Source organism: Halichoeres trimaculatus, unplaced genomic scaffold (genome assembly GCF_033239565.1).
Source record: "Halichoeres trimaculatus isolate MK-OKI-2021-1 unplaced genomic scaffold, fHalTri1.1 fHalTri1_scaffold_6, whole genome shotgun sequence".
Classification (NCBI taxonomy): domain Eukaryota; kingdom Metazoa; phylum Chordata; class Actinopteri; order Labriformes; family Labridae; genus Halichoeres; species Halichoeres trimaculatus.
In genome coordinates this window covers 1,711,049-1,728,622 of record NW_027437184.1, presented here as the reverse complement: position 1 = coordinate 1,728,622, position 17,574 = coordinate 1,711,049, and the positions used below count along the sequence as shown (strand labels likewise).

The window sequence follows — 17,574 nt, the reverse complement described above, 5'->3', positions numbered from 1 at the left end:
AAAAACAAAATCTGCCTTAACTTTAACTAAAACACTCTTCCACTTCATCTGGAAGTTTAGTTTCTTTTTATTTGGCAGCTCTAACTGGACATAAGGGAGGAGGGAGCGTGCTGGGGGTACCTGGCTGCCGACGATGTTCCAGGAGATGCTGGGCAGAGGATGACCCAGAGCCTCACAGCTCAGGTTGACCATCCTCCCTGCAGCCTCCTCCATCTGCACCTCCTGCTCCACTCCCACCATCTGAGGACCACCTGAACAAAACAACACAAACACACACAAACACACACACAGTCACAAACACAGAATGACGTAAGAGTAATGTAACTCATCAAACGTTTGTTTTAGGATGTAACTTTTGTCCTTTTTCAGTTTACAAAAATTTGCCAAATTTTTCAAAAAAAGAAATTTAAAAATTGTGCAAAAATTTCCAAAATCAAAAATATCTGAAATTTCAAAAATTATTTAAAATCTTAAATAATAGTTCAAATGTGGAAAAATGGAAAAAAAAAAAAAAAAAAAAAAAAAAGGAATTTAACTATTTTGAAAAAATGCAGATATTCATAATTTTCAAAAATTTGCATTTTTTTTTAAATAAATTGTTGGAGAATAAAAAATGTGAAGTTTCCAAAATTTGCCAAAAAAATTGTTGAAAAATTATTAGATAAAAATAGTAATTTTAAAAATTTGCAAAATTTTAAGAACTGTAAAAATGTGGAACGTTTAAAATATTTTGAAAAAATGCAGATATTCAAAAGTCTTTAAATTGGCAAAATTTTCAAAAATTTGAAAAATCTTCAAAAATTGTAAAAATTATAAAAAAGTCTCAAATAAAAAAAAGGAATTTATGTATTTTTCAAAAATGCAGATATTCCATTTTTTTTTTACAAATTTGCAAAATTATCAAAAGATTTTTTTTGTTAATTTGGAAAAAAATATTAAACAAAAATTAAATGAACAAAATTTGCAAAATGTTAAAACTTTTTTTGCAAAAATCTCAAAAAAAGAGCTGAAGGTTGGAGACCCTTACAGGTTTAATGATGATACGTAATTTTTATGTGCTGTAATGAATAACTAAACATATATATTGTAAACTTGCAACACAATGAAAATAAAATTGTTGAGACTTGCAGCAAAGGATTGTGGGTATGAATTAAAACAGCAACCCCTGTGATGTGAACAATAACCTCTGCGTATGTGTTACCCAGAATTCAACCACTGAGCTCATCCCAACACCACGTTTCAACTCTGACCTCCGTCACATTTCTGTCAGATCAGCGCTTTATCACGCCTCGCTCTGAACGATCCAATCCCAACCTGATCTGAACACGTGTTACTGAGCAGGTGTTTTCAATCAGCGCCTTCAAACTAATTCGGTGATAAGCAAGGCCATGCAGAATCCCGAGGAGGTTTTTTACGCAGCTCTGTGCAGAAATCCACACATCGAGGAGGTAAACTGTAGAAAGAAGAGTTTGGGTTCATGTTATTTTCTTTGGCAGAGCGTTGGCGTTTCCTCATCGACACGAGGAAAAGCAGGGAGCTCTCTGAACTTATTTTCATGCAGATAATTATTCTTCTGACGAGGCTGGAGTTTCAGCGCTGAGGTTAGCGCTGCGTTAAGCGGGTGGACAGTCAAATAAAGTCTGGAGGCAGAGAGAGGGAATGACCTGCTCAGAGGTCAAAGGTCAGAGTCAAACCTGGGTGAGCGCGCCTCAGTAAATGAGACGTTTGGCTCCTGAATCAGTTTTTTTTATTTCTCTGCAGTGAGAAAAACATTCACACTTCTCAACATGTGTGTTTGTCAAACTCCCCGGGAGTTGAAGAGTTCACGGCCGGCTCAGTGAATTTACATACTGTCTAAGATAACATGGAGGACGTTAACCACAGCGGGCTGAGCTGGGCCACAGACCGTCTTCAGATAACACGGAGCGGCGTACGGCCTCAGACTGACACCGGGCTGCGGTCAGGAGCTGCGGAGGCTGCAGAGCAGATCCTGGTGATGGACGGAGGTTTTATCTTCAGGTCTGAACGTTAGCTCCCTCTGAGCTAAGCTACGTTTGTTTAAATGAGACAAAGCAGCTTCTGCTCTGTTTGCAAATTTCATATCTGTGGATATTTGCTTTAAAGACTCAACGCGTCAGTCAGGTGTGAAAAACATGGAGGAAATTTGATTAACAGCAGGATGAACCCACGGCTTCAGCTCTGGTTCCAGTGAAACGAAGTCTAGAGTAAGTGTTTGGTTTGGATCCTGGTCCTGGTTTCATGTGTGTGTGTGTGTGTGTGTGTGTGTGTGTGTGTGTGTGTGGGGTAGGCTGACCTTGGACGATGATGTGAACGGAGCCACTGGTGTGCAGGGCGGGCAGGGAGGGAACTGTCACCTCGCACACATACTCTCCAGATGTTTCATAGGTGGCGTCCTTTAGCTGCAGTGTGTTTCCTGTTCCCACCTGGTGCCCGTTCTACACACACACACACACACACACACACACACACACACACACACACACACACGGTTCAGTGTTTTTGTCCCGCCTTAACATGACGCTGTCAATCATCCTCCTCATCAGCTGACGCTCGCGCAAGCTACAGCTAAGTTGCTTGTGCTAAACGATAAGCTCCATCTTCTTATTTAGTTTCAAAGATAATGAAAACAGTTTTGTCGGGAAGTCATCAGAATCAGTGCTTTGAAGAATCAGGAAAAAAATGCTGGATTTTTTTTGTAAATGTGAGTCTTCTCAGTGAAATTGTGAACAAATGTGATGTTAAACACAACCCCTGGTGGCAGGGGTGACAGGGAGAAAAATAACTATTAGAAAAGTAAATTTTGCATGGTCCTTGTGGTTTTTGCAAGAGTTTTTATTTCACTTAAAGCTCTGGTAAAAGTAGAGTAAGTATTAAAACTTCATTACTACTTTGTAAACTGACATAAAACAGAATCAGATCAGATCAAATTGAATCATAATTTGAATCTGATTAAATCCAATCGGATCAAATCAAATCAAGTCGTGAATCTAATCAGATCAAATCGAAACTGATCTAATTGAATCGGATCAAATCCATTCAGTTCAAATTGAATCGGACTAAACCAGATCAGATCAAATCAAATCATGAATCAAATCAGTTGAAATCAAATTAGATCGAATCAAATTGTGAATCCAACCGGGAAACGAATCTAATCAAATCAAAACCTTGATCCCAAACCACATCATAAATCGAATCGGATCAAATCAAATCAGATTAAATCGAATCGGATCAAATCTAATCAGATCAAATTAAATGAGATTAAATCAGAATGGATCAATTCCAATCGTGAATCTAATCAGATCAAATCAGATGAAATTGAATCAAATTGGATGAAATCGAATCAGATTAAATCAGATTGGATCAAATCAAACTGTGAATCCAACCGTGAAACGAATCTAATCAAATCAAAACCTTGATCCCAAACCACATCGTAAATCGAATCAAACAAATCAAATCGGATCAAATCAAATTAGATCAAATCAAATCGGATTAAATTAGACTGGGTGAAATCAAATCTGATTAGATCTAATCAGATCAAATTAAATGGGATTAAATCAGAATGGATCAAATCAGATCAAATCGAATCAGATCAAATTGAATCAGATCAAACTGAATTGTGAATCCAATTGTGATTCAAATCAAATCGGTTGAAATCGAATCAAATTGGATGAATTAGGATTAATTCAGATTGGATTAAATCGAATCGTGAATCGAATTGGATCAAATTGAATCAGATCAAATCGTAATGTGAATCCAATCGTGAATCGAATCTAATTTAATCAAAACCTTGAATCGAATCAAATCGAATCGGGACCTTGTGGATCAGAATTGAATTGATTCAGAAAATCAGTGGTGCTACCCAGCCGTACAATTCACATTCGCTCCAAAAACATGTGCATGTGTATTTTACTGATCTGTAACTGAAGCTTAGACATCAAATACGTGTGAGGTAATAAAATATTTGTCCCAGATTTGGGCACGGATCAGACTCTTGTGACCGGAAGCGAGCGAAAATAGAGCAGATGGCGTCCAGCTCTGCCTCTCCATTCATTACAAACATTCTGCTTCATGCTCTTTTCAAAATTCAGCCTCTCTGTTTGAAATGATAACATGTGATTACATGTGATAACACAGCAAAAAACTGAAATCTATCAAGTTTTTTTGTCTTGTTATACTTGAAATGAGCCACATTCAACCAATCAGCCTAGAAAATCTCTTGTTTCAAGTTATTCAAGGATAAAAATGAGGTCTGACATGTTGTAACAAGTAAAAAAAAAAGTCTACCAATGGAAGAAGAGACAAACTGAGCTGATCCGTGGTTTACCTTGTACCAAACCGTGTGTGTTTTCAGCGAGGACAGCGCGTTGCACGTCGCCGTCAGATCCTCTCCTTTCAGCATGACCTCCGACTCTTTGGGCACCACGACGGCCGGGTCCAAATCTGACCAGAACAAGGAGATCAGAGCATGAAAACACAGCGTCACACAGGCGTTTGATGTTTAAAGGGATAATTCAGCTACTTTCTGTGAAGATAAGGAGTTAACACTGTTTCCAAGGCTCAGCCAAAGGAAGAAAATTTAAGTTCAAAGTCAAATCTCTGAGATTTTTCTTTGTCATTTTGTGACTTGATCAAACTCTGAAATTAAAGTCTTAATTCCTATTCCAATTTCTTGGATTTTTCTTTTGATTCTTAAATTCCTGGAGATTTCTTTTTTTGCTCTCAATTTTGAGATTTAAGTCAGAAATCCCCCAAATTTTCTGTTTTCTCCATGTGTGTGTTTGCGTGTCGTCTCCTCACAGTGCACGGTCAGCTGCATTTCCCCTTTGACCTCAGAGTCGCTGTCGGCGTCCAGAGGCCGGCACTGGTAGATGCCGCTGTCCTGCCGTGACACCGGGGACAGGATCAAGACGTCGTCGCTGCTCTCCAAGTCCACATCAGGCTCCTGCAACAACAACAGCAGCTGTCTTAATCCTCTTTAATCCATTCATACCTCTCTCCAACCTTTCTGTGACGGTGTTTACGCCGTGACTGACACTGACGAATGTTTGTGTTTCCTCAGATATGCTTTTAGGCTGTCTTTAATCTGAAGAAATCACAGATTTTCTCTTGCTGTATTAGTCAGACGGTCTGGTGGGTAGACGTTAGGTGATGAATCAAACCCACCTCCTGGTGAATCATGTAATCCTCCTGGAGAGCGATCAAACGCAGCCTCAGAAATCCTGCTTTGGTCGCCAGGATTCCCCAAAATACACGAATCCATCACTTTCAGCTCTTCTGATAACAGCTGATGTCATCTAAACCTTATTTTCAGAGCCGAGAGAAGAGTCTACATAACTTTAGCCATCATGGTAACATCTGACTGAGACCTCAGGGGAAACAGCTACAAAGGCATCCACAGTTTATGGAGTCGATTAGGTCCAGACGTTCAAGCCTCATGATGCTCTTTGTCTCCTCTGCAGTGGCTCTTTGTAGCTTTAAAAAATATTATTGAAATAAAGAGTTCATATTTTTTTTTACAGAGGGTATTGATGGTTGAAGACTCTGACACTTAATAAAAATTCTGCATTAACATTTTGTTAAAGTATATATTCATCACATCTGTCAGTGAAGCCTACCACCGCTCAATGTGCAGCTTAATATACATGCTTGATATGTGAACAGTCATTAAAAAGCTACAAAAATTGTTGATTTTAATCAAATTAAAAATGAATATGATCAAATTCAAGTATTCCATCAAAATTAAGAAATTTTGCTAAAAATTTTTATAGTCCCATTTTTGGGGATTCTTTGCATTTTTTCTGTATTCAATAGTTTTTTATTTTACCAAAATTTTGAAATGTCATTCTTTGTTTTTAATTTTTGCAAATTCTTAAAATTTAAAAATTATTCATATATTTTTTCAACATTTTCAATCCCATTTTTGACATTTTCAAAAATTTGAAATTTCCTTTTTTTAAACCTTTTTTTCCCTGAACTTTTGAATATCATTTTTCATTTTTTTTCTTTTTGACTTTTGTAATTTTAGAAAAGTTTTTTTTTTTTTTCAAAATTTTAAAATTTCAGAATTTTTGCAATTTTTTAAAAATTTCAAATCATTTTTTGTTGAAAAAAAATCATACATTTTGAAACTTGCACCTTTCTGATTTTTTTTAAATTTTTAAAACTTGCACCTTTCTGATTTTTTTTTTTTTTTTTTTTAAACTTGCACGTTTCTAATTTTTCCCTTTTTTCTTTTTTAAACTTGCACATTTCTGATTTTTTTTAATTTTAAACCTTGAACATTTCTGATTTTTTAAATTTATTTTTTAAAACTTGCACATTTCTAATTTTTTTCTTTTTTTCTTTTTTAAACTTGCACATTTCTTGAATTTCAATTTGTTTTTATTATTCACTGGATTTTAACTATGTTCAGAGTATTATACACTTTTTTGTCTCTATTGTGAAGATAAAGCAGATTTTGTGTCTCCTGAATGACTTTAATCCAGGTGAGCTCAGGTAAACGGCTCCTGTCAAAGTCAAAGTTGCAGACCCCTGGTTTAAACTTAAGAGTCCGCTCAGCAAATGTCTGTGACTCTCATCAGTGGAAGTTAAAGCATCAGTCAGCTGGGTTTCCGTATTGTCCACACATACAATGCCTGTGTGTCTGACATGGGAACTAGTGCTACCCCTGAGCCCCGTCAGCGTGGCCTCCGGTCCCACACCCCGGTCTGGATCTGCAGGGTCAGAGCTGACAGAGCCTTCTCAGAGCGTGCACACTCATGTCTACATGAGGCCCTGTGAGCTCTGCATATCAAAAACATTCCCTGCATGTCTCCGTGTGTCACCCTTTCTCTCTGGGGGAAAAAGACGTCCTTTCTTACTTGTTCTCTGCTGAAAATGAAGGGCGGTGGGGGGTTGCCATCACCCTGGCAACGCAGCTCCACAGTGTCCCCCTCTTTGACCAGGCCCTGGGGCGAGTCCTTCCACAGCTCCACCATGGTGGTGGGGTCTGGACACACACACACACACACACACACACACACACACACACACACACACACACACACACACACACACACACACACACACACAGAAAATCAAATTAGGCAGGCTTATCCAGCGAGCTGCTAAAGTCACTTTACATAACGCTGACAGCAGACTGTGTGGGTCTCAGCTTGTCATCGCAGAAACACCAAACTGTGTCAGACATCAGACCAACAGACTCACACTGTGACGATTAAAACACCTCATCAGAGGACAGACTTACAGAAAATCATGTTATTAACAGAAACAGCTGGGTGAGTGAGCTGCAAAGAGGTGTTTCTTGAAGCGTGCTTCTGTTTATGAAGCAAATAAACTTTTCTTTGTTTAAGATGTTTTTTTGAAAGCTGCAGAGTGATGATGTAAGCTGTGTGAAATTTTCTACAGTAACACAACAATGACAAAACTTTTCAGTTTTTAAAAACACATCTACAGAAAATGCATGTCCAATAATCTGGACCTCACAGCAGCAAAAACACAAAACTTCTTGTACCAGACGTCACAGCTGAAGCTGAAGGAGCTGGACAGGAAGTCAGACATCAAAACATCAAAACACTGGTGGATTTTTACAATAAAACTTTCTGCGTTGGTGCCAGATTATCTGTAAGTTAAACACATAAACCATCACAGTGGACTCATATATGGGGCACTTCTGTAGGAATTGGCGCAGATTTGGGTGTAAAAATGAGCTTACTGCAGTGTTCACGGGTGATTTATAAAACATATGTACCAGGGCCAGTCACCAAGTGCACCTGGTTAGGTGTTCATAAATGTGGCAGCTGAAAACTGTTGTTATTTAAATGGCATAACTTGAACAATATTATAGATAAATATGTTATCAAATTCAAGATTTTTTTTTTTTTTTTTACTTAAATGTCTTGAAAAATTATCACAATTCATTTTTATTTTTTGTGTGCATTTTTTGAAATATTATGCAAATTTAGTACATTACTTTTAAAAATTTTTGCAAATTTTTGAGATTATTTTTGCAAATTTTTAAAATTCCAAACATTTTTTTTTGCAATTTTTGAAATTTCAAATACTTTTTAATTTTTTTGCAAATTAAAAGACAATTAAAATTGTGTTCTTTTTTTTCCATCTTTTATTTTAAAAATGTATAAATATTTGTATTGTATCAATAATAATAATAATAATAATAATAATTTTGGTGCTTTTGATACTCTAGTGCTCTTTCTCCAAAAAAATATCATTATTATTTTTTTAATATTTGCAAAATTATTTTTAAAAAATTAAAAAAAACTTAGACATGACATGTACAATATTTAAAATTTTAAAAATTTTTCACTTAAAGAATTATCCACTAGCTTTTATCTACTTATAGAATTTTATACATTTTGTCTTTATCATGAAAATAAAGTAGGGTTTGTGGCTCCTGAATGACTTTAATCCAGGTGGGCTGACCCCTGATCTAAAATGTCTTTTTCTTTTTTTTTTTTTTTTTACCCACCTCATAAACAAAAAAAATCAGAAAAAATATTTGATAAAAATAAAAAAAAATGTAAAGGTGCTAATCACTGTGGCAGAAAACCATAGATTTAGCAACAACAACAGGAAATCAACCGACATGTAACTCCAACTCTCCTGAAACTGCAGCTGTCTGGAGCTGACAGTAACAGAGACGGACCCATCGTGGATCTGGTGGAGGTCTGGTGGAGCCAGGCTTTAATGAGGGGCGTTTTCAGGGCTGGGGTGTGAACTCACAGTGGACGGTGATGTTGATGCTGTTGGACTCCATGGTCCTGACGGCGGCAGGGACAAAGAAGCTGACCTCGCAGGAGAAATGAGCGTCTTTGTCTTCTTTCAGCACCTTGTACTCCAGCGTGCTCTGCAGCGAGTAGAAACTGTTGTACTCGCGGGTGACCAGCATTAACACGTTCACGTCTGGAATACGTAGAAGACGATGTTAGATATATAAATCTGATAAACTGATGAAACAAAGACCCCTCTAGAGTTGGCTCTTACATCCTGGTTCAGGCGCCAGCGGCATGCCGTTTTTATACCAGGTGATGTTTGGTTTGGGAAATCCGTTTCTGGCCTCACATGACGCCACCTGAGGGGAAGGTCACATCGTCAAATCACTGAATTAACACACAAGGTAAAGTGTTACTTCATGATGTTTAATATGAAGGGAACTGACCTTGGACGGCACCTCGTGGGTCACAGAGATCCCGGTCTGGACTCCTTCGATCACCGGAGCCTCTGGAGCAGCTGAAGCAGGAAATCAGTCAGTTATGACACCATGAAACAAAGACGGATCCTGATCGTGTTCTGCAGACTTAAAGAGGTCTGTAAGCGTCCTCACCAAACACCCTGAGGTGGGTCTTGCCTTCGGCGTTCCCAGCAGCCATCCCGTTCACCTGACAGAAGAACTCCCTCTGATCGGAGAGTCTGACGTCCAGGATGTTGAGCTGAGCTCCGTGCTGGTCTAAGGTCACGTTGATGCGACCGGTGTACTCCGTGTCGTTGTCTGCAATCCGCTCTTTGGCGTCAACGTAGAAGATCCGGACACGAGAGCTGCTTCCCACAGGTCTCTGCAGGATGAGGAGGAGTGAACTGAATGAAACTCTGACTCCAGAAATGACATCGTCTTGTGTCTTACCAGGGTATCTGCTCAAATCCTGAGCTCAATTTCAAAACCTTTTAAGACTTTTTAAAAAAACCTTTCAAAAAACTTAAAGACCTTATCGCAACTTTATGCTGTTGTTAGCAACTCATGTTCAACAGAAATGAGGTAAGCAGTGAAGGAATAAAGCTTGAAAGAATAAAATAAACTACTTTCATAGGAGCCATTTTTCCTCAGCTCACATGGATTAAAGTCATTCAGAGCCACAAAATCTACTTTATCTTCACAATAAAGACTATTAAGTGAAGTGAATAAGTTAATATTTATCTTTTTTAATTAACTTGCAAAACCAAAAAGAAGATAATACAAGTTTTTTTTTTTTTAAATCTATTTTTTGTAATTAAAAATTTGCCAAAATTTTCAAAACTTTCACTTAGTTTTCGAAGTTCCAAAATTTCCAAAAAATAAAATACAATTTTAAAATTTCAAAACTTTTGACTGTTTTTTTTAAAAATAGAAATTCAATAAATTAGCAAAAAAAAATTTTTTTGACACACTTCTTTGAATAAATGTGATACCATAAATTGATATTTCCAAAAAGTAAATTTTCGAAATGTCAAAAATTAAAAAAAAAATTGAAATTCAATAAATTTGCAAATATTTTTTTGACACACTTTTTTGAATACTTTAATATGATACCATATATTGATATTTCCAAAATTTAAAGTTTCAATTTTTCAGAAATCAAAAAAATGAAAAAAATGAAATTCAATAAATTTGCAAGAATTTAAATTTTTTGACACTTTTTTGAATTCTTAGATTTGATACGATATAATGATAATTTTAATCAACATTGTATTTTTTGTTGTGTGCTTATATCTGCCCACATATCAATCATGTATATTGGGACAACACGTTAAATTAATTAAACTGAGAAATTTTAAAAAAAAGAAAATTTCCACAAAATGTGAAAATAAAAAATTTGCCAAAATTTTTAAAACTTTCACAAAATTTTTGAAGTTCCAAAATTTCCAAAAATTAAAAATTTTGAAATTTTAAAATATTATTTTTAAAAAAGCAAAAATGTTGAAATATCAATCAAATTTCATACCTCATAAAATCTCAATTAAAAATACTTTTTTAAAATACTTTTTAACAGTCTTTATTTCCCACAATCGATTTATTTTCTTTTAATACTTTCTTAGACCCCATGGACACCCTGCTGACAGTCTTAGCAGAGAGGACTTCTTCCTCTTACATCCCCAAGTAACTGAAGGACTGAACAATATGTCTTTCCTTTTATCAACCCCTGAGATCTTAGATTGTCATCTTTTAATTGTAATAATTTCTGACTTGCTGATTAACTTCTGCCAGATAAACTACCATCCATCAATCACTGCGCTTGCTGAACAAAAACGGACTCAGCATCCGTCTGATTCAGCCTGGTTCCTGCTCAGCTGTCAGCGTTGGATGGGTACAAAACCAACAGTCCCAAACTTTAACATCCACAGGCTCATTTCCACCGACGCTCTGCACCACCCTCACCAACCCTCACCAAATTGCTCCACTTCCTTTGACCCTTGGATTTCTGCCTCCCATTTAAACTTGTTTGGACTTCTTTGTCAGATGTCGCTGCTTATGCTTTCCTTTACCTCCTCTCCCCATTAAACTTCTGTTACACCATCTGCTGAGTCTGGTGTGGAAGTTTCTGGATCTACTTTCTGTTTTTCTGACTCATAACTTCAGCTGTATGATGTAATGCAGCTGAAGCTGAGTTTAATATTTCATAAAAGTGTGACTCCCCGTGAGGTCGGCGGAGGGACTCATTATTTCTTTACTCCCTGGCACAGTGGCACAGACAGAAATGGGAAACAGATGGACCCAGCAAAAACAACTGTTATTTCTAGCCACTAATTTGTCCATCAGCCATTTTTCTCCACTGCTTTTTTCAGCCCGTCTTTATATTTCTCCTATTTGGTCTTTTGAGTGAATTCAGCCCGTTTCCACCAAACGGTTCAGTTTGGTGAAAACTTTATGGATTCCCTTATCAATTCCTGTTGTGAATTTTCTTGGTACAAAAAGTATCTTTACAGGTTTTCTGTGTCAACAACATTTAATTGAGTTTATACTGTAAGTGAATAAAATGTAACTGGTCCCTGAGTCTGGATATTTCTGGGTATGATTAAACAGAAACAGGTAAAAATTTCACACAATGTGACGTTGATGTTCTGTGTTGAAATATATATAACAGAAGTAGGCCATCTAGTGTCTCAAAGTGGTTATAGCAATAGTTTAAGTTGTTTGGAACCTTTCTGTCAGCTATGAGCCTTTCAATAGCCTGTTAGCTTTTGACATTTGAAATTCTCAGTATTTTTTACAAAGAGTTGATGTGATATGTTTCTTGATGTACGCTAACTGCTAGCATATCAATGCAGTTTGCCATATACGTTAGCATCAAGCTAGCTCTACTTTGTTATTTTGGTAAATAAGGTGATTTAGACCATGTTGAATGTACTGAATATGAATCTCCTGAGAGAGAGTGATGAACATTTCTTTATGAAGTCAGTTCTTCAGGAAAACTTCAAGCTGAAAATCCTGAATCAGAGTTTTCTTGGGAAACATTAGCTAACTGTTAAGCTAAGCTAGCTGCAGCAGACTAATCGACGTAAGGCCCAGCAGCTCTGGCACAATGAAAAGAATTGACAAGGGAATTGTTAAGCACTAAGGCTAACGATATCCATGGATTGAAACATTTCTTATCGATTCCCATCCCTACGGACTGCTCGTGTATCTGGTGCTTTTGAGGCGTTACAGTCCGCCTGCCAAGAAGGGCACGGTTGACTGTGGAAATGCAAATAGGATCAGGCTTTACTGTACCAAACTGAACTGATCCGTACCGGACCACTTGGTGGAAATGGGGAAAAGTCCTGTAACTGTGCGTTCACACCAAAAGTGTCAGGAACGCTGGAAGTCAATCCATTTTCAGTGAGAGCCCGGCGTCCTGAGCGGCTAAAGCGGCTAAAGCATCACCAGATGAGAAGTTGAGCCTTGGTCAACTTTATGGTAATTAGCTATGGCGCTGTTCAGCAGCAAACGGTGGCAACCAATCAGAGTAGAGATGTCCTTCGACTGAGCGGGCCCTAAAGAACAACACATGTAACTTTGGTTCCTAGTTCCGTCTTGGGAACAGAAAAGCTCATAAACTGTGTTCAGGCTCATCCTGTTCTTTTTAATATCCACCTTTTTAGCTACCGCCACCAACAACAACAAAACTGTGTCATGGAGGAGGTAGATTGTTCTGGTGAGTTAAAAAATGTGCAGTAACAGCAGAAAATAGTGAAGTGAAGTGTAGTCTATGGGAAAGACGTAGCCTAGCCTAGCATGCTAGCATTTCCTGCTTCATCTGAATGAGATGACACCAGGGCTCCAGACTAACTTTGTTCAGCAACGATCTGAGGTTTACGCCGGGGGGGGGGGGCAGGATACTTTATTACCAACAGTCTCTGCTGGATCCTTCTGGATCCTTCTGTGGATGGCTTCATACCGGACTGTGCACCAGGATCTAAACTAACACCGGTGACCTGGTTTTCACTTCCTGTTTTGGGCGACCTTTTTTTCTTCCTTGAGGGTTTATCTTTGGTTTCTTGTGAATGCGTTGTTTTGTGTTACGGACTTAAGAGGACGCGTGCTTGCGTAAATAAAAAAAATTATTGACATGTTTTTCAAATAATAAGAATTAATACCATATATTATATTTGAAAAAAAAATAAATTTTGAAACTTCAAATTCTTTTATATATATTTTTTAAGATTAAAATTCAAAGATTTGCAGAAGTTTTAATTTCTTGAATTACTTTTTTGAGTTTTTCTTTTTTATGCCATATTTTGATATTTCCAAAAATGAAAAATTTTGAAATTAATTTTTTTTTTATTGAAATTCAATTTTTTTGCATTTTTTTTAAATTTTTGACATACTTAAATTTAATAACAAAAATTAATATTTTTTAAAAATTTAGATTTCAAAAATTGCAAAATAAAAAAAAGTTTACAAAAATTGAACTTCAATGAATTTGCAAAACTTTTTATTTTTTGACACCCTTTTTTGAATACTCCAGTTTGATACCATGTGTTGATAATTTTAATCAAAATGTTTTTTTTTTATCTTTTGCTAATGTTTTGCCACACATCAATCATGTGTATTAATCCGTCACGTTGTCAGTGAAATGAATCGATTCACAAAGAATTAAAATCTGTATTTTCTTCCAGATTAGTCTTTTTGTAGATGTAGTTATCGTGACGAGCGGACAAAGCGGCTAAAATATTTAGCCGCTTTGGACGCTGTCTGCTTTCTCGGGCGTGCTTGCCGCTTTTGCCTCTTTTGCCTCTTTTGCCTCTTTTGGTGTGAACGCACAGTAAGGAGCCAATCAGTGAGGTCACAGGAAATAAGTTCATGGTTTTTACATCTTAATGAGACCTCTTAGTCTCGTTGATGAATTGATCTTAAAATCAAAAGTGAAGAGGCTGAATCCTGAACATCCTGACTTCATACGTGTGCAGTTGATGCGTTCCTGACGGGCAGCGTGTTTTCCCAGCAGGCGTACTCACCACAAACCACTGGATCATGACGAAGCTGGGCTGCTTGTTGGAGCCCGTGAAGCTGTACTGGCAGGGGATCTGTGCCGAGTCACCCAGGTAAACCTCCATACTGTCATGCACCGTCACCTCCACCCTGGCCCACACTGGAAAACACAGACATGCACATAAATCAACCTCATGTTTCTGCAGATCCTGCAGCGAGGTCCTGAACCATTCAGAGGCATGGAGCTGTTTCCCATCAGTCATTAAACCAGCATCACGTTGAGTCCCTCTTTGCTCAATCCAACTGGATCTTCAACCTTAAGACCTAATTTAATCATAAGAGCATTGTGTTTGGCAGATGAGTGAGCCAACCTGGACCTGGTCTCCCATGCTCAGAGAACAAAAAGAAAAGACTTCTTGTCCACATGGCATCATTTCCCTCCTCCTTCTGCACGGCTGACTGTAGCCACCAAACCACTCACGTTGGCCAGAAAAGCAGTTTCCTGGACATCATCGGGGGAATGCAGGCATGAGAAGCCTCGCCAGTTTGACTCTGGGCCGTTGATTCACCGAGCCAAGAGCTTTTTCAGCCATGTTGGACTTGGCTGCTGGCTCAGAGGGGCCCGCTCACACAGCGACAAAGAGGAACAAGACGCCACCAGAAGAGACTTTTCTGCGTTTGAAGTTGTTATGCAAGACAGTGAGGGATACCTCCTCTCGTCTTTTCTTCCTCTGACACAGTCAGGGGGTGTCCACACCGACTCATTCTCCATCTTTTCTTCTTCTTCCAAACCCTTGTTCTCACTTTTCTGTTTGTTTTTTTCACATCAGTCTGCAGCGTGTTGGTTCAGACGTACTAAACAGAGGCCGCTGTTCCTAATATCCACAGAAATACTCTTCAAACCAGTTACTCTAATAAAGTCAAACGTCTTCTGATCCAAAACTAAAACTATTTCAATGCCTGTTTCATGTTTGCATGTTGTGCCAGTCCAACCGACAGCTCTTTGCTCAATATTAAGTAGCGAGATTTATTTCTCACATTGAATTTTTAAGGTTTGTAACAACTAGGGCTGGGCAGTATGGGTAAAAAATGATATCATGGTATTTTTTATGTTTTTCGTTTTTTTTTTTTATTTAGTGGACTTGTTACCTGTAGTTTGGTAGTTTTAAAATACCAAATAATTATTATTGCAGATTGGGAATTAGTAATTCGTGGTCCTCAGCGCACCTGGATTCAAGTAATTCAGAGCCACAAAATCTACTTTATTCAATAGATATCTAACAGATATCCAAAATTGAGTGAATATTTTTTTTAATCAATTTGCAAAATAAAAAAAATAATACAAGTTTAAAAAAATTCTAAAATGTTTTGAAAATAAAAAATTTGCCAAAATTGTAAAAACTTAAACAAAATTTTTTGAAGTTTCAAAATATAAAAAAAGAACAAAAAAAATGTTTTTTCTTTAAATTAAAATTCAAATTAAATTTCTAAATAAAATAAATTTATTGACATGCTTTTCAAATAATTAGAATTGATACCATATATTAATATTTAAAAAAATAAAATTTTGAAATTTCAAATTCTTTTATATATATATTTTTAAATTAAATTTCAAAGAATTTGCAGAAGTTTTAATTTCTTGAATTACTTTTTTGAGTTTTTCTTTTTTATACCATATTTTGATGTTTCCAAAAATGAAAAATTTTAAAATTAATTAAAAAATAAAAAATGAAATTTAATTTTTTGCATTTTTTTTTATTTTTGACATACTTTTATGAATACTTAAATTTAATAACAAAAATTAATATTTTTAAAATTTTGATTTCCAAAATGGCAAAATAAAAAAAAGTTAAAAAATTGAACTTCCATGAATTTGCAAAAATTTTTATTTTTTGACACACTTTTTTGAATACTCCAATTTGATACCATATATTGATATATTGATAATTTTAATCAAAATATATTTTTTGTTTTTTGCTAATGTTTTGCTACATATCAATCATGTTTATTAATCCAGCACGTTGTCGGTTAAATGAATCCATCCACACAGAATTAAAATCAGTATTTTCTTCCAGATTAGTCTTTTTGTAGATGTAGTTATCTTCCCAGGGCTGTAAAACTTGAGGTTAGCCACAGGTGCATGGAAAGTTGGTGGGCTGTTGATGTTGTAGGAGGTACTAGTAAAAGCCATGCTAGATGTTTCTATTCTGACTATTTGTTGTGAGTCAAATTTCAAGGTGTTATACAGTGATAAGAGAAAATGGGGTTTATTTAACATGTTTTTTGACTACAGAGTACAGCCACCCAAACAAAAACCTGAGAGATTATTCAAAACTAAAGTTTCATTGTCTTACAGCAGCTTTCATGCAGTCTCTGATAAACCCTGGTTTGAAGTAAAGCCTCAGTTTTGATGCTGAATGTGTAAAATCATGAATTTGGGGTTTGAGTGGTATAAAAAAGTCACACAGAAAAACTGAAGGAACCAAAGTTTTTGTGTTGAACTACTCGACAGATTTTTCAGAATCAAAGAAAACAATCAGCACAGAGCTGGACTCAGAGCCTCGTACATGTTTTCATCGTTGGTTGAAACAGACCAAGCATGAAAGGAGCTTTAAGAGTCCAGTTGCCACCCTGCTGCCCCCATTCAGCCGGCTGCTCCCCCGTCTCCCCCCGTCTCCCCCACCAGCTCAGCTCAGCTCCAATCATTTCACAACTCATTTTTTTCTTTCTTCCCTCCCTCTTTTCTTGAGCCTCTGCGCAGCCAACCATTCCTTTCAAGACAAACGGGCACGCCATTGTTCCCCCACCTGGGTGGACCAGACCCCCCTTCACACACACACACACACACACACACACAAACCGCACCCATAAAGATGCTTTTCCAGCTCTGAAGCAGAGGTTAAAAACAGTTCATGGCGTACTGAAGCTGTTGTTTGTGGTGACTAAAGATGACGTGCGAAGGCGCGGAGACAAGAAGCAGATTACGGCGGCTCCAGAACAAAATATGTCAGAGAAGTCAGAGTAAAAAATGTTGTGTCTCTTTGGGGCCGTGCTGCTAACTTTTCAGCTAATCCGATTAGCACCAGGGGGCTGCCGGGGATTTAGCTCCCAAAGCCAACCTGGGACCGCTCTTATCTGTTCCTGTTGTGACTTTATGCTGCACGGACTCTGGCACAAACACACATGACCCATGATCTGTGGACCCTGACAACCAAAACTGCTGGTGTGTGAGTGTGTGAGTGTGTGTGAGTGTGTGTGAATACATTTGTGGCTGTCTGGTGTCTGGGTCCAGATGATACTGAGCTAATTCATTCAGGAAAAAAACTCACAGCGCTCCAGAATATTAGGATGTGCTGACAGGATCAGGCTTG

General features: G+C 37.3%; 1 protein-coding gene across 2 annotated transcripts in view; it reads right to left on the bottom strand.

The window, feature by feature from the left end:
- The window catches only part of mcama (melanoma cell adhesion molecule a), a 113,645-nt gene that overhangs the window by 11,951 nt on the left and 84,120 nt on the right, over positions 1-17,574 (bottom strand). For both annotated transcript variants that reach the window (XM_074671891.1, XM_074671890.1), the window contains exons 2-11: positions 14,230-14,363; positions 9,365-9,593; positions 9,200-9,270; positions 9,025-9,112; positions 8,764-8,943; positions 6,882-7,009; positions 4,819-4,963; positions 4,346-4,461; positions 2,315-2,456; positions 121-251 (exon numbers count right to left, since the gene is read on the bottom strand). In XM_074671891.1, the coding sequence (XP_074527992.1) occupies positions 121-251; positions 2,315-2,456; positions 4,346-4,461; positions 4,819-4,963; positions 6,882-7,009; positions 8,764-8,943; positions 9,025-9,112; positions 9,200-9,270; positions 9,365-9,593; positions 14,230-14,328 (1,329 nt within the window). In that variant the 5' untranslated portion in view covers positions 14,329-14,363. The remainder of the gene's footprint in view (positions 1-120; positions 252-2,314; positions 2,457-4,345; positions 4,462-4,818; positions 4,964-6,881; positions 7,010-8,763; positions 8,944-9,024; positions 9,113-9,199; positions 9,271-9,364; positions 9,594-14,229; positions 14,364-17,574) is intronic.